Genomic DNA, 18,303 nt, shown 5'->3' on the forward strand with positions numbered 1-18,303 from the left:
GAGAGATTTCACATATTTGGGAGATTTTCTGTAAAGTAGGACTGAGATTTCCACTAAGACAGGACTTAGTGAAGGATTGAATGTGAGGAGTGTGGGAGAAAGAGATGTCAAGAATGACTTCATGTTTCCTAGCTTGAGCACTCCCAGGCAGGGGATATTAGGGGAGAAGATTTAGAAAAGAAAACCCAGAATTCCATTCAGTGGGTTTTTATATTTATAATGCTTATGGAAATGTCCCAACAGAGATCTCAGGTTGGCCGGTGGAGAGAGAATTCAGGGCCTCAAAATCAGTTTGGCTGCTGAGACTTTGCCAGTAATATGACCTGATCTTCTGCTTGTTCCCCCAGAGCCATCCTCCTCCCTTACCCCACACCCTCCAAGATACAACTGTATGGAATGGCTGCAGCTCCTGACAGACTGATTTGCATATACATCTTCATCTTTGCTGCTGATGCTCTCCCTGTCATCCATCCAATCACCTGACAACATCCCATCCCCTTTAAAGGCGTGACCATCCCCTCCCCATTCCCCTACCCTGAATCAGAAGCATTCCTAGCCTAATTCCACATGCATGATGGTTGATTTTGGGTGTCAATTTGAGTGGGTTTCTGAGAAATAAGCCCAGGTTGCCCAGGCTGAGTTTGAACTTGTGATCTTCCTGCCTCAGCCTCCCCAAAATGCCGGGATGGCAGATGTGGGTCACCATGCCCAGATGGGTTGAGAAATGCTTAAAAAAATCAATGCAGCATGCTCTTTTGGCATGTCTAGGAAGGTATTCCTGGAGAAGATTGGCATATGGAGCAACAAATTGAATGGGAAAGACCTGCTTTGAAGGGCAGGCATCATCTAATCTGTTGGGGCCCTGGTTGAAACAGCAAGCAGAAGAGAAAGGGAATTCACTCTGTCACTTCTTTCCCAAGAGGGATAAACTTTTCCTGTTGCTGCCCATGGAACCAGGCTTCAGTTTCTTCAGGCTTTAATCTCTGGGATTGCACACAGCAATCTTCCAACTGCATTCAAGTCTCTGATCCTGGATGGGGTCTGTGCAGTCGGCCACCTTGATTGTGAGTTTTGTGGCTTCTCAGATTGAACCACATTACCAACTCTGGGGTTCTTCAGCTTGCACAGTGTATATTGTGCAACTTTTACACTTCCTGTAACTGAATCAATCAGAGTTAGTAAAATCCTGTCCATTTGTCTGGAGAACACTGACAAATGCATCAGAGCCCTAATCATGTTAGAGGCAGGTTGCATCTTCAGGGATCCTTCACCTCCACCACAGACTATGAGTTCCTTAAAACAGCAAGTGTGCCTTGCCTTAAGGGATGAGTTCCTAGCAGCAGTAGGCACTTGGTAAAATAATATGGAATAAATGGACCACCTCCAATTTCAGCCACTTGTTGCTCCAGCTCACAAGAAGTATGCCCAATGGACAGTCCTCTGTGCTCTGTGCCTCCCTTTTCAGGACTCTCTGGAGAGTTCATGTTGTTTGCTACTTCCTAAGAGGTGCCTTTCTCTTTCTTCTCAACTTGAATGTATTGCAATAGAAATCATGCAAACGGATCAGGAATTCTTGGGGAAATTATGAATAGCTACTGCATAACAAGAAGGATGAAGAGCAGGAAGTACCAAGGGCCGAAAAGGAAGAATTCACCTAGGTATAAGGCAGGTCCAAGGGAGAAACTTTAATTCTGTATATTCACCTTTATCCAGGAAACCTGGATTGAGGTCCTTAGGTCACTTTTAGTTCACAAAAATATAGACTATTGGATGGGAGCCGATCATACCATTCTCTCAAATAGGGAATCAGAGCTCTAAGCCCAAAGATGGGACTATAGGTGACTGTGCAGTGCATGAGTATTTCCCCACCTTTTGCACATAATACTAATTAATAATAGTGGAGAAAAGAGAAAACTAGATGCCAATAATCAGAACTGTAGGTAGAGATGAGACTATTATCACAAGGGATAAAATGGCCAGGAAGACTCTGTTACCTGGAATGACTAATTAGTGGATCTTATCAGGCACTGTGCTCAGATCTGAAAAATAAGAAGAAATAATTATCAATCATATGCAAAATGGTGGGGATGTATTGTTGAAGACCCACTACAAGGCAAGGTTACACTGAGCATTTAAAGAAGTTAAAATAAATTTTATGTGTCTTTCAAAAGTCCTTTACAAGTCTGACATTCCACTTTCGTGCAGTTTTGTGAGCACGTTCCCATGGCAGTTTGGGCTGCCTGATAAGTCACGCAGCCTGACAGGAAAAGCCAGGTGGGCTTGGCACTATGGGAAATACTGCAAGAACAACTGTGTAAGGGTTTCCCTGAAAGAGGATCGAGTTATAAGAGGGACCTGTTTCATGATTGACATTTTTGATTTAAAAAAAAAATTATGGTACAGAGGAAAACATACTTAAGTATACCCAATCTCTAGTTGTAAAGTGGCTTGAAGTTTGTGTCTAGGATAGTGGGTCTCAAACTTTATGTCAACCAGAATCACCTGGAGGGCTTGCTAACTAGGGAGCCAGCATTTCTAATGCCGAGGGATTTTCCTATCACATTTCTAGGTAATGTTGATGTGGTCCAGGACCTGTTTTCAGTACAACTTCAAACCAACAGCTCTCAATCTTGTTTATGCATTCGAATCACAGGAGGCACTTTTTAAATACAGGCTGAGCACCTCTTATCTGAAATGTGTGGGAACAGAAGTATGCTTCTGTGGGGATTCTTCTCAGACTTTGAAATATTTTGCATAGATATAATAAAGTGTCTTCGGGCTAAAACCCAGATCTGAAAAAGAAATTCATTTGTGCTTCATATATACCTTTCACACATCAGCCGGAAGGTAATGTCCTACAGTATTCAGTGTATAAATATTAGTGGGCTTACATTTTGACTGCAACTCAACACATGAAATCACATGTGGAATTATCCACTTGGGGCATGTCAGGGCTCAAAAAGTCTTGAGTTTTGGAGTATTTTAGATTTCAGAATTTTGGATTAGTGGTCCCCAACCTGTCTATCTGTATAGGGGCCTCAATCTTTAGAAATTCTAAATGTAAATGATGTGGGGTCTATTTGAGTTTGAGGATTTTTTAAAGACTTCTTCAGCTCATTTAATTATTTGCCCAAGCTTGAAACCTTCTCTAAACTGTGGTATTAAGTTAATAAGTAGATTTTCAGGTTCATTTTATTACCTTTCCATAGGAAAATCACAAAATTGATGGGATGGGGTGCAATGTCATGTCAACACATAAGGCACACACATATTTCCCAGAGTGGCACATTCCTGGGTTTGAAGGAGCCAGTCCCCATGGAATGCTGGCTTTTGCAAAATAGATCTTAATGAGGGATGACCAGCTGGTTTCCTCTGTGCCATGAAAGCCAATTCACCTGCCCCTGGCCTCCCCAAATGCTAGCCTACTTTCCCCTTCTGTGCCTCTCCCCGAGGTGTTCCCTCAGTGTGACTCAGTGTTTCTCAAGGTGTGAGGCAACTGAGAGCTACGGAAAAAGATGGGGAGGAAAGGGCTCCAGTGTTTCACGTAAGCACAGGCTCAGCACCAAGTCATACCTTTCGTTCTTCGTGGCAAGATGCAAAGCTCAGTCTTGCCCACCAGAAGCACTGAGCCTAAGGCAAGCACTGCTATCTTTACTTGCACTATCTAGCTAGCCACTAATAGCATCTGTTTTCACTGTACTTTTAATAACCATATCCTTTTAATGGCAAGAAATTATAGTTTATCACCTAAAACTACAGTAGCTCCTTTCAAAATTAAGTCAAACAAGAACAGTACAAATATTTTTAGCCAGTGATAATAATATAGGTAGGGCTCTATGACCAAAGGAAGCAGAAGGCAGTTTGAGATGTATTAAGAACATCTTAATACATGCCATGCCTGGTGCCTTTCTGTTTTGTGCTCACAGAAACTGGTTTCTACAGCGAAACAAACACTCTGCAATGGTACTGTACAAATACACCCAGCGAAAGAGGCTTGCCTACATCCAACTGTCATGCGACATGTGGTCAGCGCTCAGGTACACCCTCCTTGACCTGCATGTGTGACCTAGGTATAGTTGGACAGCACATGGGGGTGGAGGGCAAGCTCCTCCAGGGTAGGGGCCTCTCACTCCCTCTTTTGCCACCACAGGCATTTATAAACAGTTCATCCTAAATATGTGTGGATTAATTGGCTTTTGGATTAGAGGCTCTAAAAAGTCAGAAAAATAGACCTGTTGAGAATGACTTTTTGTGCATATGCATGTATAATTGATATAGGTAGGATGTGGCAAGCTGGCTGGGGAAATAAGTGGGATCTGTCAATTACAAGATCTCAAGATTGGGGCCAGGAAGATGGCTCAGTGAAAAAAAAAAAAGATCTCAAGATAGGGCTGGGGAGATGGCTCAGCAGTCTAAGCGTCTGCCTGGCACGCACAAGGACCTGAGTTCAACCCCCAGTACCAAATGCAGTGTTGGGCCTGAAAGCAGGTGTGTTGGTGCACACCTGTAATCCCAGCACTGGGAAGGCTGAGACAGGAGGAGTACTATGAGCCCAAGCTGTGTAGAGAGATCCTGCATTGAAATTTTTAAAAATGATAATTTTAATTAAATTAAAAATTAAAAAACAGGATAATACCAAGTAACTCCCAGGACCCCATTTGTGGGACTTCTCACAGACTCCCACTGGAAACTAGAGGCCCCGAGGAGCCCACGATTAGAACTCCTCATCATCTCACTCTGTGTCTCACAGAGTACACTTGTACTTTATCCTTCTCCTCTTTGTTCAGCCCAGCTTCATTCTAAAGAGCTAGTTTTTCCCTTGCCCCTTCAGCCTTTGTTTTTCAAATAAACTTTTGGCACTGTTGCTGGCTTGTCTCATCCAATGCTTTGCTCAAGGCAAAACTAACCTGGAATAACTTTACTTGGTGAGCCATTTCATTTTCTTTTTTCTTTTTTCTTTTTTTCTTTTTTTAATGTATTTGGTACAGGGTCTCACTACTCAGACTCATTGATCCTCCTGTTTTCAGCCTCCCCAGCAATGGAATTACTGGCATGCGCCACCACACCCAGCCTCAGTGTGCCCTGGGGGAGGGCCAGCGGGGCATGTGGCACCCGGGATAGAACCCAGGTCATTGCACTTGCCTAAGCAGGCACTTAAACTGCTGAGCTATCTCGTTAGCTTATTGGTGAACCATTTCCAAAGGAGCTACCTGATAACATAATTGCTCACGGAATAAAATATTACTACCTTCTCTATCTGCAATACACAGTAAAACATAAAAGCACAAGTTGGTAAAATATATTTTATTTATTCATACAAAGAAATAGTAGGAATTACCAGAATTTCATTTTCCTAGAAACATCTTTCTCTGTGTAAAATTAATTTGTGTTATACATAGGACAAAATACTTGATTTAATTTTTTGTACATATCTGCTATTCTAAAATCCTGGTTATAGAAGACAGAGGGCTAGAATTTGCACAGTATTTTAGATTATGGGGCTCAATGAAACTCAGTCATAAATTAATGTTACACAAGTGAAAACAAAATCTAACCACACCTTTAAACTGCATTAACCAACCTTCCTGATAGACTGCAAAAAGAAATAACATTGACTTCTACGTCAGCATCTTAGAAAATTACCAAAGTGTTCCCAACTCTTTAGAGACTTACATTTTCCTTTTTTACCAAAACACCCCGACAGTATCTGCAACTGTGTTTCTCCAAAAGTCTAAATTCGTCTGCCACTCAAAATGACTCACAAAGAGAATCACATGAATAAGACAACTTCTCCTCAATCATCCAATTAAGAATTTATTACAGGCCTAAAATAACCTTTCAGACACTACTTATCCAGTTAACACAGGACTCTACACAAACACCTCAAAGAAAAGTCAATAGATAGAAATAGCTCTATTTTCTTTGTTAATTTTTTTTGTTTGATATTAAATGAAGAAAGAAAACAAAACTGAGAATAAAGCACTCCAGAGAATACCAGAGCTTTGCTTTTGTGTTTCCTAAAAGAAACCCAAAACATGTGCTGGACTGAATTGCCAAAACATGACTTGGTGTTTGTCTTTTCGCAGCTAAAATGCTAAGTTTGATGATTTTGCAGATGGCTACAACAGGAAGAAACCCAAGGTTCAGTTTCTTTACTGCCTAACTTCCCCAAGAGGAAGACCTGAAGGCTGTAATAATTATCACATGAGGTGTAACCTTGGGGCAGAGGCAGCATCCATATCAGCCAGGAACTGTGAGCTATCAGACCCTATAAGAGACACATGTGATTTTGTATTTATTTGTCTTACTTGGAAATATTTGCCCTATTCCATCCATGCTAATTATCAACATCTGTTTGAATTCAAGGACTTGACCTAGAATAGAATTTTGACCCACTTCAGTGTTCATGACTAAATGACCTTCCTATCTGAAAATTTCCTGTTTCAGTTTTATTTTAAAGCTGGTAATAAACAATCAAAAATTGTCCAGCTTGAAAGGTCAGGGACCTGAAGGGGAAGGAAAAGCTCAGATATGCTTGCCTGTGGTTTTTGCTGCATAATGTTCTCTAAACTACTCTGCAATTCTACATCATGAGCCACCCTTAGACCATGAGTGTGGCCACAGAGTCAACAGGGCGAGATGCGGTGAAGGACTTGGGCCACTGCCTTACTTCAAGCAAAGTTATGCAGTCACTGCAAAGAGCTGTTCTACTTTGACTGCAAGTGAGCCTTCCAAACAGAAAATGCACAACCAATTAGCACCCTTAGGTAGCTGTTATTCACACCCAAGCAGGAGGAGTGGAGAACACACCACGACTACAGTGTTGCACTGAGTGCAGGTTCTACAGCATTTTGTTAAGACAATAAACACATTATATAAATTGGATATAACATTTAAGGAGCACACAGAGCCTCTATTCATCCTCCTCCCTCAATTCAGCCTGCCCACATATTTTTGCTGTTAAGAGCTGGGCTAAAAGTTATGGACAAATACAAGCTAGATTATCAAAATGTCACCTGAAAGACCAGTAACATCTCTGGATTAGTTTCTACATATAAATTATTCTCTCCTCTTTTCATATAACTTTTCTTACCCAATGAGTCAAGTTTTCCCATAAAACATACAAAGGCATCCTCTGTAAATATCACAATTCAACTGTTTTGACAATCAGTATAGTATATCTTCCCACATATTCCTTGAGGAAAGTATAACTCAAAAAACAATTTTCTTGTGATAGAACTATTCTGGTTTAGAAAACTGAGGACTAACTAAATAGGTCATTGTGTGATGCCACTACATGGCTGTCCAGTTGTCACCAGCTGCTTAGCATCAATGATCCCTACCTGTACTTGTGGCACAGAGGGATGGGGAGAGCCATCTGCACAGTAGTAACAATGTCGGCACCCTTTTTGCCAAGACCTGGCTGATACAGGACAGCTGCACAAGCATCTGGCCCAAGTACCTACAGGACACAGGGTCAGCATTTGCACCATGCCTTTCAAGGGCCACTCCTAGTTCTTGCTGCTGGAATTGTTACAGACCATGTGGCCATTCTGAGATGAGCTAAAAATTCCACAGCAACAGCAATCTGAGACGCCAGGAGTTCCTTTCTCTGCCAGGCTGCCTCTCAGTTCGGAGTCTGTGCCTTTTATCCCCTGTGAGGAGGCTGTGAGGCTACAGCCCAGTTCTGCATCTGGCAACAGCTTGGGAGATGCTAGTGGTAAGGGATGCACCTGTCCCCTCTCCACTCAGTGCCTTGGGTTTGTGCCAGTGGCTCTGCAAGTAAATGAATTCTTTGGTGTGTCACAGCAGAACTGTCTGCCTGGAGAAAAGAGCATAGTGCACAGCCATGCAAACTACAAAAGATCATCTTTATTGCTAAAGCAGCACCTAAGCGTGTGACCTGGGACAGAGGGACTAACATTTGCACACACTTCAGACTGTTACCAGACCAAAGAATGGGGCAGAAGGGGACGATATGCCATCCTTCAACATCAAATGCTGAAAGAAGTGGACCCGGTCACCCAAACTCTAAAGGGATATAGGTGTCCCTACGTAAGTGGTGATGTCAAGCCCCATTCTTAGTGGATGTGAGGAAAACCCTCAGCACGGTGTTGGCAGTCTGTACCATTGGAAAGACTACACATGGCTGAGGAAGCTGCTACGTGAGGCCTGATCTTCAGAATATAGCACAGTGGGGCAGCTCAGTGCTCCTAGGAGGTACACAAGCAGAAGAGACTGGAAGCTGGATCATGGAGCCCCAGACAAAAGCAGACAGCAACCAGAGAACTGGGACAGCAAATGAAAGCTGAATACCCGTAAAAACAAAAATCTCAAGTTGTGCTTTTCTTCTTTTTAAATACAATAGGGAAGGAAGGGGGAGAAATGGAAGCACCATCAATTGTGAGGCATAGAACAAAATATCAGAATTAAACACTTTGGAATGTTAACAAATCATGAAGCTAACTCTCTAAAGAGTGTGGCTAGGCAGCTTAGTGAATTAATTGCTTATGAATTAAAAATAAATTATTATAAAATAGATTTCTGTACATTTTACATACATATAATCTCTTAATATATAAGCCACATGGTAAATTACACAGCCAGGGTCCACTCAATCCCAGCCAAAATCGTGCCCGGTCATCTGATAGAACTTGAGGTTGAAGGGCCGGTAGAACTCGCGCAGTCTCTGCACCACCGCGGGGTCGATCTCGGGGTGGGTCCTGCCCTTGGTTTTGCCCAGGCAGTGGGGCTTGCTGCTGCCCTCGGCCTTCTTCAGGCAGGGGAAGCCCTTGGTCTTGTTGAAGTAGAAGTGCTTGTCCGTGATGATGCGCTTGAGGCCCAGGAAGTCCTGCACGCGGCCCAGCTCGCCCGCCGGGTCGCTGATGAGCCGCTCGCCGCTCACGAAGAGCATCTGGCCCACCGGGAAGTGGCGCAGCCAGAGCTCCAGGTGCTTGGCGTAGATGCCGATCTGGATGGCGCTCCACGACGTGTCGATCAGGCCCGCGCTCCTGTTTTTGAACGTCAGGCTCTCGAAGGTGGGGATGTCCGGCCGCTTGGACAGCGTCTGCGTGTAGTCCGAGATGGCCCTGGTCACCGGGTCCCGCACCACCACGATGAGCTTGGTGTCCTTGGACATGGCCGAGATGCGCGCGGGCGCCTCCCGCGTGACGAAGTAGCTGGGCGTCTTCTCCATGGTGATCTGTCCCTCCAGCGTGCGCGGCATCAGGTCCCTGAGAAAAGAAAGCAAAGAAATCCAGGATCAGGAAGGGGTGTTTTCTTCTCACTCCTCTCCAGGTCAACACTGAGTCCTGGTTCTCTCTTATTACTGAGAAGTACTGTCAAGACGCGTACATATACAAGCAGAATTTCAGAGTTGAAAGTACATTAAGGTGCCACAGAAAATGTGATAGCTAGACCCCATCTACCTGCAACGTGAAGACACTTTCATTGAAGATAGAAGAGCCAGATACAGCTTCTCTAAGATCTTGGAGTGGGTATCCTCTCTCCCTTATTTAATTTGGCATATCAATGTATCAAGGTTTCGAATTGCCTCAAATAGAAGTTGTCAAAACACAAATGACTTTGGCTTCTGGATATGCGCCTTCCCTGAACAAAGCACCTGGGTCTCAGATTTCACTATCCATAAGTCTTTCACAGGTCCAGGCAAATATGCTGTGGGCACCAGAAAGAAAGCATCCCCCTGGTCCAGCCAGACTGTACCCACTTTCTACCACAGTGCCGAATAACAAAATACCTTTTCTCCAAAAAAGAAAGAAAGCACCAAAACTCCATTGAATACAGGTAAATATAAACCCATACAAACACATCATGGGGAAATTCAAGACACAACTAGAAATTTTCAAAAGTATTTTCTAGTCCATTAAAAAACAGTGATGACTTGGAAGATACCTATCATAGAACCAAACAAAAGCAGTAGACTTTTGTAAATTATTGTTAACAACCTACAGTGGATACAAGTCATGACATTTGGATCAAAAAAGTGGTTTTGTGGTAACACATCACAATTACACTGATTACATGAATTAATGAGGTGTGCCTTTGGTTACAAGATATCAAATCAGGAGGGGGGACAAGGAGATCAAAGAAGAGACAATGATATTGGTGATGATGTCAACAATGACAACATAAAGAGATAATTCCCACATCATTTTTGATCAAATACTTACTTCTCAGGAAATTCTAAACTTCCAGCTACAAACCATCCTAATGCACCAAAACTATAATTTGAACACATATATAAAAATTATGGTATAAACTATTTACCACGTGAGCCAGGAAGGACAATTCCCTGGGTGAGGGAGCACCTTCTAACAGGTCACTAGTGATAGGGAGTATAGAGAAGAGCCTTCGTCCACCAGGAAGACTCCTCAGCAGCTTGCAGCTCTAAAGCTGGATTGACCCACTTTGCCCACTAGCAGCCACTTCGATTAAAGTAGAAGTGTCATCAGGCTAATGTGATCAAGGATTAAAGAGAGTCACAGCTCTGGACTTATTTCCCATTTCTCTGAAAAGCAGGTCAGCTCAGATAAAGGCTAAATTTCTCTCCTGTGTTAAGCTGTGTGCAACTGAACAGTCTGCCAGGCAAATGTGCAGAATCGAAGTGTTATCACCATGCCTGACATCCAGGCCCCAAAGCTCTCCACAGCCACTGCAGAAGGGTGAATGTAGGGATCTGTCTTCAGAAAGTCTGACCTCAAGTGCCCCCTGGGTATGGCACTTAGTACTACCATTTACAAGGTGTGTGACTCTGAACAGATCACTTATCCTGTCCACACTGCCATCATCTCATCTGAACAATAAGAGAACAAAGATGGTGTCCTCCTTCTCTGGGTTTTGAAAAGAATTTGAAGTCAACTTTGGTGCCCAATGTGGTAGCTCATTAGCAGTAGAAAATGTTATCAATTGTCTCTCTTTTATCTAATGTATTTAGTACAGGGTCTACAGGGTCTCACTACCCAGCTTTGACTCATCGCGATTCTCCTGTTTTCAGCCTCCCAAGTGCTGGAATTATTGGCATGTGCCACCACACCCAGTCTTAATTGCTGTCTCAGTGTGCTCTGGGAGCAGGGCCAGCATGGCAGGCTAAGGATCGAACCCCAGCTGCTGTGCTCTGCCTAAGCAGGCACTTTAATCTGCTGAGCTATTAGGCCAGCCCTTCAATTGTTTTTTGTTAACAGGATTAAGGCAAAGTAATCCTGAGATTACTTTGAATCATAAGAAAGCAAGATTTACACACAGGGCACTTGCTACTTATGCATTTCTACCCCCAGAAAGGAGCTGCAGAGAATCTTGGTCCCCTAAGAGGCCTGGTGCAGGAACACTGCATCTGACCCCAGCCTGGGGCCTGCAACCTTCTCTGAGTCCTGCTGCCCATGTTTCTTCCATGCTCCAATAGAAGGGTCAGCTGGTAACTCAACAGAAAGGCTAAACTGGTGATTGTGAGTGGAGAGACCATGCAATAGATTAGTAAAAAGGGGATGGGAGCCAGCCACAAAAAACACTTCTGCTTGATCACCTGCTAGTCGTCCAAGCCATTCTGCAGCACTAACTCTGGAGGAGACCACATTTCCCCTTCATGGTCTGAACTATGTCTGCCTGGGTAAGACAGGACTCAGCCTCAGGATTGTCTTGGAGTGTCAGCAAAATAATGGAGCCAAGGGATCTCCTGCTGTAACAGTGTCTTCTCAACCCTAGAGAGTGCAAGTTCTCAGGTCATTCTCCTCTCTACTTGGTTGTGACAATGAGTAGGTAAGAAATGAAATACACAAGGGGTTTTACATCTTCAAGGGCCACCTGAGTCCTTTACCCAGGAGTTCAGCACTTACCTATCCAGTATTAGGCTCAGATAGCTAGGCATCTCCCCAGCTAACTCCTAAAGGTCTATCTGTTAAAGAAAATAATGACTCAGTGGTAATAGTTAAATCACAGTAATGAAGACTATTCTATCCCATCATGATAGGCATAGAAACCACTGCAACACAGCCTTGTAGTGAGGGACAGGGAGTGGGGTTACTCCAAATATAGCATAGATACATGGGAAGGGGTAGGCTCAATGGATGGAAAATTACCTGGAAGAAACATCAGATAAAAGGGGAATTCTGGTGAATTCGACCTGAGAGGATCCTTGCTGAAGACAGGCCAGGTGGCCAGACACCATTTGGGGGATGATGGAAGATAAGGAACCTCATCAGATATTGAGGTTTATCAGATTCCTGGGAGTTATAGGGTCTTGCTAAATGGGCTTAGCATTGTGCTTTGGTAAAACTGGATTTTACAAAGAAGAGTAAGGATTGGTCAAGGAGAAGTTTCAGGAAGGTTCATGACTAAAGTTTGGTCAAGCAAAGAATCTGTCATACCTAGTTGGAAACATAGCATGGCCTAAGAATTATGTGGACAGCTTGGTGTAAACCTTCTCAGTGACTACAGTTGAGTCTCTCTATCCCTGCAACTGCTCTTCTTCTACCATCCCTACCCAACTGCTACCAACAGGTCCCATAGGAAAGATTTTTCCCATTGGCTTCCTGAGCCTACAGTCCTCTCCTTCCTTCTCTGATTACACTCCCTTGTCCTCAGGTTCAGAACACCTCTGAGCTTAACAGTGGCTGGGAAGGAAGGCACGAGGTTGTAGCCAAGCCTGGTATCATTGCCCAGGCCCACCACCCACTCCAGCCTGCAATGGCCTCCAGGATGTGGACAACACGCAGGTTAATTGAGCTCATTAACAAAGCCAGTTTCTCAAACAGCTAGTCACAGCTAATAATTATATAGTGCTTCAGAGCTTGCAAGGAAACTTTCACATACTTTATCTGATTTAGTCCCTCCTCACAAGCCTTTGAGGTAGTATTATAATCTTGTATTTATTAAGGAACAAACTAAGGCCAGAGGAGGAAGGGTGATTCTCTTAAAGCAGGGTCACCAGCCTATAGGTCAAAGAGTTGGGACTCTACTCTTGGGACAAATGGCCCACTATCCATCATGGCTGAATCCCTGTCAAGGCTCCTTATTTCTTCTCAATGGTCAGCAACACAGAGAGTACATACCTGATCTTTTTCAAAGTAGATACTTGTATTTTCTTTTCTCTCGCTCATACATTAGGATCTTAATTGTAGGTATTTTGGTGCTAATCAGATCACCACTGATCATAATTGTTCAAATGTGACTCGGATCTCAAAACAATAAACCTCTTTGGTTCCCATATTCCCATTGTTAACTGCATTTTACAAGGCCTGGAAAATTACCAATCATTGCAACAGCACCCCTGGCTGGGCCTCTGCCTCCCCACCTTGTCACATGAGTAAGAAAGATTTCTACCTTGAAAACACAGAAAACTGGTCCATATTACTACAAGATGCTTGGAAAACTGATAGGGCTGGACAATATGTCCAATACAATACTCAAGAAGGCACATTACTCATAACTCATGAGAAGAATCTCTTCCTACATCCTAGAGATACTGGCCAGGCATGAGTGCCCACCACTAACTGCAGGGTGATAAAAAGCATAAAAGAAGGGGCCAGGGAGATGGCTCAGTGGAATAAGCGCTTCCCTGGCAAGTGGAAGCACCTGAGTTTAATCCCCAGTACCAAAAAAAAAAAAAAAAAAAAAAAAAAGAGAAAGCATAAAAGGTCTGCCTTTTTGATTATACATCAAGGGTAAAGCAAGTTTTTCACCTATTAAGGCCTGGCAATAACAAGCATAATGAACTTACAGGAACATTGATGGCCTCAAAGAGCAGGTCACAGAGCAGGCTCCTGAGAGCCAGGTAGGTTTAGAAAGAGCAGTTAAGGCTTTCGACTTGCGTGAGGATATTTACAAGAAAGTCGTGTGCACCCTCTGTGAAAGACAGTTCTGCCCTAACTGCACTTTAGAACCCCCTAGGGTGTTTTCAGTAAGTACCAGATATTTGAGTCTTGCCTCAAACAGAATGAATCAGGATACCACATGGAACCCCAACATGGGAATTTCTAGGTGACCTTAATGCACATCAATCATTGGAAACCATTACTCCGTGATTTCTATAATTCTGGAACCAGATAGGAATTTACTCCACTAACATTTGTCTGCACATAAATGGATCTGGAGGGAGGCACTATGGATAAGGAGGGCCACAAGGATAGGAAGAGGGTAGGGTATAGTACTGTGAGCAGAACGAAGGTTGTTGGTTAAGCTAAGACTTACTATTTGAGCCAAAAGCCTAGCAGTAGTTCCCAAAGGAGTGAGAGTATATACCTTGATGGTCTAGAAACTGAAGAGATAAGAAATATACAGTCGGGCTGAATGCAAACAGAAAAGGATGTTTCTTGTCTCTAAACACACACACACACACACACACACACACACACCCCTTAACAGCAAGCTATGAAATTCAGTGACGCTGTTAGTAAAGCAACATTTAACAACTTAAAAGAAACAGAAGCCACTTTTACTCATGTGATAAAGGAAAGCTAACACGCATTTAATATTCTCATCATCAAGTGCTGGAGCATGTCATCCTGAGCAGAAATAAAAAAACAGGTGAAAAATAATAGCTAGTATTAGATTATCTCATGTGTCAAAGTTTGTGGCTTAAGACAAAGCTTTTCCCTACTCTTTTGTAAGGAAAGAGGTTCTGCGAGCTTTGGAGTTTAGGTCAGTGGCAGTACCTTTGTCTAACATGCAGGAGGCTTTTGGTTCCATCTCCCGCAACGCAAAGAGGGAATGAAAATCCCATGAAACTAAGTTGAATTACTGCAAAAAATGATCACCAGACCTTCTCTTCCTTTCTAATCTTCAGGAAGGAGGTAAGAAGGACAATCAGATATATTTAGAGATCAGAATCTCCAACCTCAGGGGGCTGGCTAAATAGCTCAGCAGATTAAAGCACCTGCAAGTAGGTGCAGGGGCCAAGGCTACAATCCCTGGGCCTGCCTTGCGGGCCCCAACTCCAAGGCATGCTGAGACAGCAATTGAGACTAGGTATGGTGACATTTTCCTGTAACCCCAGCTCTTGGGAGGCTGTAAAAAGGTGGATCACTATGAATCCAATCTAGTAGTGAGACCCTGAAACCCTATAGACCCTCCCCCCCCCAAAAAAAATCTCCAACCTCTGCTTATAGATAACCTCCTCTGTCTTTTCAGGTTTGAAGAAATCAGCACAGAAAGTAAGCCTACAACCTGCTGGGTCAGTTTCTCCAGGGAATGGTTATCTATGGCTTTGAGAAGCAGAGTTTACCAGGCTGTGGAAGGGTCTTAGATGCTGCTGCTGCTGCTAGAAGTAAAACATTTAAGCCCAAAGCAGTAAAGAATGAGAACGAAGCAGACAAGTTCTTAAAAGCCCTCTAATTCTGCTATTTTCCAGTAACAAATGCTGCCTTTATTTTCTTTCTTTGCTTCTTCTCTCCTCTGGTGACATCTCCCCCCCACCCCGGACTGAATTCATTGTTTGAACTGGTAAGTTACACAATAATAAAAAGAAAGATAGATTGCTGAAATGGGCATAGCCTAACTCACTCCAGTCAAACAGATGCTGGGAAACACAGACACAAAACAGATGATGGAAGTTAATGCTCTTCAGAGAGAACAGGCTGTAGCCCACAGCACTTGGGGTAGGTCCAGTCTTCCTACCCGAATGAAAATTTTAAAGGTCAAGGAAGGACATTTGTCCCAACCCTGTCTCCTCCTGCATTAGAAGAACTAACTCCAATAAAGATGTTTTACTTCCTTTTTAATGTTTTTTTTTTTTTTAAACTTACATGTACTAACACACAACCACAACCACCTTTAAGCAATGGTGGGGATGAACCCAGGGCCTGACAAGTACTAGATAAGTACTCTATCACCGAGCTACATCCTCAGCCCCACAAAAATTATGACTCCCATTTCTTCTAAGAATTTTGCCAACTGTGTAGAATTAAGTAACCGTGTCTATGATCAAAATGTAAAACAGTTCTATCAAACCATAAAATTCTCTTTTATTGCTCCTTCCAACAAGTATGTTACAAATCACCTAATGGAGTCAAATCTATCCAAATCTTTGTTTTGATACTATTTTGGGAAAAAAGTATTGTTGAATTGAGAAAATCGTCAATAAAGACTTAGAAATGTCAATTTAACATATTTACTATTGCTTTTTTTATTTTTTATTTTTTGTATTTTCTTAGTAAGCGTCTACAGGGTCTCACTATGCAGATCGGACTCATAGTGATCTGCCTGTGTTCAGCCTCCCAAAGAGCTGCGATTACAGGCACACGTCACCGTGCCCAGTCTCAATCGCCATCTCAGTGCACCCTAGAGGCAGGACCATGCAGCATGGCAAGCTGGGGATCCAACAAGCTGCTGCATTTGCCTAAGCATGCACTTTAATCCACTGAGCTATTTGGCCCTTTTACTATTACTTTTATTTAAAAAGAAAAATAAGAACAAGCTATTTCTATGAAGCTCTCTTTTTCTTACTGGGATGTCTCCTTAACTGTATTCACATGTTTGTGGGCCTCAGTTTCCTTACCTGTAAAATCATTCTAACAGAGAAGATCAAATGGTTCTGCTCATTCTGATAAACTATTATGACCAGAATCCCAATGGCACACCAGAAAATTGCAATGTCTCATTAGCTTTAACTTTTCCAAGAAGCACATATCCAGACACTGACAACTCATAGAACAATACACCAACAAGGAGTAAACAGAACAAAATGCTTATAAATAGAAGAAACAGGATTTCTAAGAACATCATGTCCCACACCCTATTCAATGGGGGTTAAAAAGAACCGGTTCCTAGTAACTCTACAGGCACAGATTGGTCCAAGAAATAAGGATGCTTTCTTCATTTGATAAAACGAAGTGTCATTTTAGAGTAGCTGACAAATCCTTAAACAGTAATCAAACTCAAAAACACCAAGATCTCAAGGAGGGAGAAGTGGGTGGGTGGAACAGATGTTGTAAGGTAGTGAAACTTCTCTGTCGGACACCATGGTGGTGGGCACATGTTGTACTAGCCAGCTCTCCATCACTGTAAAAAATACTTGAGATAAATCAATTATAAATGGTTTCTTTTGGTGCAGAGTTTCAGCTCAGGGTCAGTTGGCTCTGTTGCCTGAGGTCTATGAAGAGGCAGAGTATCTAGGTGGGAAGTGAGCATACACTGGAGAAAAACCAGTCAGTCATATCCTGGTGTCTGGGCAGCAGGAAGAAGAGGCCAGGATCCCAGAACACCCTGCAAGTGCATACCCACAATGTCCTAGCATCGCTCTATTAGTCCCAGTTCCTAACACTTCCACAACCTCCCAGTACTACCATAGACTGGTGACAAAGCCTTTAATACACAGGATCTCTGGGGGATAGTCAATATCCAAACCATAACACATCATTACATCTTTTCCCAACCCCATAGGATGTACAACACCAAAAGTGGGCCCAATAACAGTGTCCAATGTAGATTTATAGGTTACTACACACATCCAATCTGGTAAGGATGCCCAGAATGCGAAGGTTATACATGTGTAAAGCAAAGCATATGTGGGGAACCTCTGCATCTTCTGCTCATTTGTGCCATGCAGCTAAAAGTGCTTTCAAAAATAAGTTCAATTTTTTAACTGAAAAATACCTTCAACTGTGATGATGACACTCACCCTCACCAAACTATACTTGGGCTTCCTTGAATTTTTCAATGAGGTTGCCAGAGACTCTGGCTACTATGTATCACTGTGTTGAACTGGAGCTGCCCAAGCCTCTCACTGGGTCTCCTCTATGGGATAAAGCCCAGCTCCTGCCCTGTCTGCTCTCTGGGCAAAGAACTGAACCAGGAACCAGTGAAGTTGTGCTTTATTCTAAGCTCAGTATTTACTAGACCAGTTGCTTCAAAGGCCAGTAGGAATGGACAGCAGAGGTAAAAGATGGGGGAGGTTAGGGTGAGGCATTTGGTGCTGGAAGTCAGTGTCCAAGGATGTTCAAAGGAAAATCCAACACAAAAAGAAAGAGAAATTTCAAGGTGGGTATAGTCCTAATCATTAGGACTCACAGCCCTTGTATAGCAGTCCTGACATGCTACTTGTGTTTCCTTTTAGACAAAAGATGTTGATGTATGAGTTGTTTTCTTCTAAACTAAAATCTCAGTATTCTGGTTTAATTGTACTTTTTGATAAATACTTAGGTTTGCGTTGAAGTTTGGGCATTCACCTCAAAAGGTTCACCATCACTGATCTACAGTAGCGAGCATAGGCTAATGCTCTTCTCTGAAAGCCCATCCAGGAGCTCTAGGTAGTGACCCCTAAAATCTCCCAGGTGTCTTTCTACCTCAGAACAT

General features: G+C 43.0%; 1 protein-coding gene across 1 annotated transcript in view; it reads right to left on the reverse strand.

The window, feature by feature from the left end:
• Window positions 1-5,939: 5,939 nt before the first annotated feature.
• Window positions 5,940-18,303, reverse strand: part of LOC101592411 (heparan sulfate glucosamine 3-O-sulfotransferase 3B1) — a 41,313-nt gene continuing 28,949 nt past the window's right edge. Inside the window, exon 2 of the mRNA XM_004646085.2 lies at window positions 5,940-9,233. Within this exon, the coding sequence (XP_004646142.1) occupies window positions 8,615-9,233 (619 nt within the window). The 3' untranslated portion in view covers window positions 5,940-8,614. The remainder of the gene's footprint in view (window positions 9,234-18,303) is intronic.

This window comes from Octodon degus, unplaced genomic scaffold, assembly GCF_000260255.1.
Source record: "Octodon degus isolate 3935 unplaced genomic scaffold, OctDeg1.0 scaffold00253, whole genome shotgun sequence".
Lineage (NCBI taxonomy): Eukaryota > Metazoa > Chordata > Mammalia > Rodentia > Octodontidae > Octodon > Octodon degus.